General features: G+C 40.0%; 1 protein-coding gene across 2 annotated transcripts in view; it reads right to left on the bottom strand.

Annotated features, from left to right (window-relative positions):
- Window positions 1-342: 342 nt before the first annotated feature.
- Window positions 343-4,906, bottom strand: part of atp13a3 (ATPase 13A3) — a 23,697-nt gene continuing 19,133 nt past the window's right edge. Inside the window, exons 28-31 of one of the 2 annotated variants that reach the window (XM_042222565.1) lie at window positions 4,732-4,820; window positions 4,415-4,495; window positions 3,584-3,676; window positions 343-2,564 (exon numbers count right to left, since the gene is read on the bottom strand). In XM_042222565.1, coding sequence (XP_042078499.1) covers window positions 2,367-2,564; window positions 3,584-3,676; window positions 4,415-4,495; window positions 4,732-4,820 — 461 coding nt within the window. In that variant the 3' untranslated portion in view covers window positions 343-2,366. The remainder of the gene's footprint in view (window positions 2,565-3,583; window positions 3,677-4,414; window positions 4,496-4,731; window positions 4,821-4,906) is intronic. The other variant, XM_042222567.1, reaches the window with a different exon arrangement.

Below are 4,906 nucleotides of genomic sequence, written 5' to 3'. Positions count from 1 at the left end.
ATGATTTAAAGTTCCACTAGCAGCCCATAATTCTATAAAGCTTATTACACACTAGAAAACAATTTGAAAGAGTAGAGAGAAGCACAGTAAGTAGAGGCGACTTTGCTAGATTTTCAGCACTAGAAGGCCAAAGCAGTATAGATCAGCGGTCCCCAACCCCCGGGCCTCGGACCGGTACGTGAGTCGTTTGGTACCGGGCCGCGAGAGTTGAGGCTCAGGTGTGAAATTTATGCTTTTCAGGGGTTTTATCGGTTTTCAGCGTTATTTTGTTATCGTTTTTATCGTTAACTCGGTTTTCCCGGGTCTTTTCACGTGTGTTATGAATAAATCTTCTTTTTTCAGTACCAGTACTAGTTTTATTTTGTTGTATTTATCCGCGACACCTTAACGGCCGGTCCGTGAAAATATTGTCGGGCATACCGGTCCGTGGTGCGAAAAAGGTTGGGGACCGCTGGTATAGATGGATAGGGAGGTGCCAAACAGAGGCATTGCTGTTCCCAGTCAGCGTTAACAGCATATGATCCTGACAATTATTATAAAGATGCAATATTCTATGTAAATTCTATTAGTATGATATATTAACATTAATGCCAGTACTGTTAAGATAGATGAGAATTCAGTCATTTGTTTTAGAGGCAGCATGTTTGGACAAAACAAACAAACAAAAAAAACCCATAATGGAAGTACATCAAATATTCACTGTTTTTTGTTTGTTTTTTTAAACATAATCATATCCTTCTGCAGCATCAAGGTTTCCCCCCTATTATTTATCAAGCCATAATGGCCTGACTGAAAGCTGACTGAAACTTGGCATAAATTACACTTAATTTCAATCAATTTGTAAAAAAACACTCTCCCTAACCTTCCTAACCATGGAAATGAGAAGTTCCCGAGAACAGACTGATTTTGAAACAGGTCACATCTAATTATAGCAGGTCAACAAATCATGGAACAAATTTATCTGATGGTAGATTTAAAAAATAATTCTGTATTCTTCAGATGTTTAACATGATCTCCGATAGCCAATTAGATATGAGTGTGTCTTTACTTCAAAGCAGGAATATAAAGGTACTTCCCCTTATGGGTGTGTAACTGCACAAAGCACTAAATGCAGCCAGTATACAATTGCAAACCTCCCCACAGCTGACTGAAATTCTATGTATCTACATTAGCTGCAAAAGAGCACTACACAGTAGCAATTAGAGCTTGCAATATTCACATCAGCTAAGATATGTGCAAATGTCTGTTGAGAAACACATCCTATCCAACGCCGTACTTCTCCATTCTCTGAAACATCTACACATCCCATTCCACTCTTAATCAAAACTCTAGTATTGTGGTGAATATTGTAATCTGCAGACCTTGTTATTTATGACTATCATATAAAAGGAATAACTTAATTAGGATTAAACACCTTAACTGAGATTTCTGACAGAACACGTATGTGAGAGGCTAGCTCTGGAGTGTAGTGGGCCCCGGCCTCTCTTTTCCACCCCCTTGCACACACACAAAGCGAGGTTATGCTGAACCTGTGTTAAACGTTCATTTGAAGGGGCCAATGCACCATTTTGATGGCTTTTCAATGTTCCTTCTAGACTGAGTTGAATGCTGCTTAGTTTCAGTAAAGACACTGTAATAAAGGAGGATTTCAATTTGTGACATTTAAAGGTGAAACATACAAGACTGGTAGCTTAAAACTGCTTAAAAATTTACAAATTATCAGAAGATTGTATGACAGCTACTGAAGTAAGGATGATAACGAGGTAGCGCCAGCCCGTACTGAAGTGTAATACCGCACTGTATCTCAAGGTGAGACACTGAGTCACTGTTGCATAAAGCCTGCGTCAGTCTAACATGAAGGAAGGAAGAGCTCTTCCCAGAGATTGCTTTTTCTTTTATAAGGAGTAAAACAGTGGAGCCCAACCTGCTATGGTCAGTTTAAGCCTTGTGCTGTTTGCTGCACTTATCCTTCTTTGCAAAGTAAAAGCAAAGTAAAAAGCAGCACTACTTCCAGAGGAGCTGCTGCATGACTCTGCAAAACAACACTGACCTTTTCGAGAGTAAGGTGTTCAACATATTGCACCTTTAACGATAAATAAAAAGCGACCTGAGAGCGTGTGTGGGGGTGAACCAAAGAGAGCAAGAGTACTGAGCGAAGTTCAATGTAAATTCATTTGGTAGATGTGTGTCATAGATTTTTTTTGCGCAATAATACAGTATCTGAAACTATACAGCATTGGAGCACGAACAGTGAAGGGAAGCAGTTATCCCATGACAGTTCCATTGAAATTTACTGAACACACCTCATATGCATGTTTCCTGTATGAAAGGTAGAAGCTGAATAAGCTAGTACAGGCTGTGGGGTGCTAGGAGTTGATTATGATTTGATAGGCAGAGCCATTTTCTGGGCGTGGCTTGGCTTCAGTGGTAGTGGTGGGCTTCGGAGGCCAGTCAGGGTCCACACTGAGCTCCTGGGCAAGGTGCATGTAGCGAGCTTTGGGTCTCATCTTGCGGGGGCAACATTGGCAGGACAGACACTTGTGTCCATACAGATCATTGGCTCCCTGTGAATACCACAACATGAAAAATAATCAAATAAGTAAAACTGCAGAAAGGTTCCCTGACAGACAAAGTTTGTGTGTGTTTTTTTAATGAATATTTGAACAGCCAAATCAAACAAAACTGCTACATGCAAAATATAAATATGCTCATATAGTGTCAAAGTTGTAATATGCATATTTCTTGACACTGATAAACTATAGCAACTGTGCGTGCATGCAGATTAAAACAAAATTCAGCATGATTCTGGTCTACAGACAGCTTAAAGACTGAGCCTTCTCCTTAAAAACAAGCTCATGGATTCAAAGAACAAACAGACAAAGGATCTTTACATTAAAAACATAGACAAAAGGGTAACTTAGAAACCACACACTGACAAAGACATTTAAGGTCTCACTATTCAAATACAAACATACTACACTTGATGAGATCCAGTGACAATGTTGAGTGATGCTAAGAAGGGCAGCAAGCAGAGGGCCTGCAGACTACCACAGGGGGTGGAGCGGTGGGGGGGAGGGGTGTGTGTGTCATACTTGCTAGGCAATGGGAAGTATGTATTATTATTATTATTATTATTATTATTGTTGTTATTAATAAGAGTAGATGAATGTTTTGCTCAGCATTCTGCATGTCTATTGCATGGAAGCATATCACTTATTTAAATGACCTACAGTACAGAAAAACATTAAAACTACACACATTAGATATGATGAAATTATGGCTTTACTTCACCGAAGGCCAGCGCTGCTTCAATAGCAACAATCTATGACATCCAGCAATAGTTTCAACATTTGATGTCATGTGGCTCAGCCTGAATAAAACTGAGTTACCACGTTTTTAAGCCCTGACCAGAGTGCCCGTTAGAGGGACAAAGGGAGGAGCGTACAGATCAGAAGACTGAGGTTTTGCACATGCACGTGGTTAGCAGTTACATTAGAAGAAAAAAGTGGGAACAGAGAGAGAGAGAACACCACACAAGAGTAAAAAGAAAGGGCTAGAGAAAAAGGTGTCAGATATTTCCAACCTGTGGTGCCGGGGCGGCAGGAGTGACGCCAAAGTTGCCCTGTTTGTCTCGGCTGAACACAAGCTTCCGTAAGACGATGTCAAGGATGATGGTCTATGGGATGGTGCAGTGGGCAGGGGAAAGAATTACAGAGAGTCTGGTTTGATTTCACAAAGCTCCTGTTATAGAGGTGCGCAACTGATTTTTAGTGCCACACTGCTTTAAAGTACCAAGTATAGCAGTTTTCTTTCCTTCCATGAAACTGAGTGTTAATCATTGCATGTGAGGTTAAAATTAAGCTTATTAGTAAGAAGGCCGTGCATGGTTATTGCCGTCTAAAAAAAAAAATACTGCAAGCTCTTGATGAAACAGAATCGGCTTGCTGTGTTTTTGTCCCTCCAATTCACTTCAAAGATGAATGGAAACTGCACTGTTAGTTTAGGAAAAGGCTCTATCTACGGGGCATACTAAGCAGTACGTGAATGCAAGGGCAGCCATCTAAAAGGAGGGCAGAAACAGTGATACTGCTCCAACGAGTCAGCAGGCAGGCATTAATAATCCAGTGTCGTGAAGGTTTACAGAAATAAATTCTGAAAAGCATCCTTAATTAGACAAACATGTGGAGTAAAATACCCACAAATGCACATATTGTAACAAAATAAAGTCACATTCTTTAAACGGTTAACTATTAAAAACCTCACACTTTGCTTCTTTCCATTTCTGCTTTACAACACAAAACTGATCTTGCTGTCCAGTTAAACGAGATAAAGATGAGCACACTGCATGAGAAAACAAAATCTGAACATGGGGAAAACATCAGCTGTTACCCAAGTGTGATCGTGTGGATCTTACCTCCACCAAAACAGACACAGCAGCATTGACTAAGATGATGAGGAAAAGTTTTAGCCTCCATTCAAACGGGATGCAAACAATCTACACAGACAGAGAAACACTCGTCAATGAAGCGACAAGAAAAAGTTATAAAGTTAGTCTTACCAAGACAGCCCTGCCTTAAAGCTTTATGCACGCGCAATACTACAGTAAGTCAAAAACAAAATCAGAATCTCCATTTACATGAATAAATACCAAGAAAAGATGGAGCCTGAGGTGATAAATAAAGCTGTATCCTACATTAAAGAATATAAAGTGTGCATTTAATGTCTTCCCACCTCCATAAACCCATTAATGACGTCTACTCGGTAGAACAAGATGAACAGCAGGAAAACATATAAACTCCCAGCGGACAGCACAAAAGGCCCTGTGAAGAAAACACGCAAATAAAATTGTAGAGTTTACTTTTTAGGGCATATATATATGTACACACACACACACACACACACACAC

The sequence above is a fragment of the Haplochromis burtoni genome, unplaced genomic scaffold (genome assembly GCF_018398535.1).
Source record: "Haplochromis burtoni strain Fernald_Lab_line unplaced genomic scaffold, NCSU_Asbu1 Contig_5, whole genome shotgun sequence".
NCBI classification, from domain to species: domain Eukaryota; kingdom Metazoa; phylum Chordata; class Actinopteri; order Cichliformes; family Cichlidae; genus Haplochromis; species Haplochromis burtoni.
Note: the sequence above shows the minus strand (reverse complement) of the source record. Positions and strands in the feature narration are given on the sequence as shown.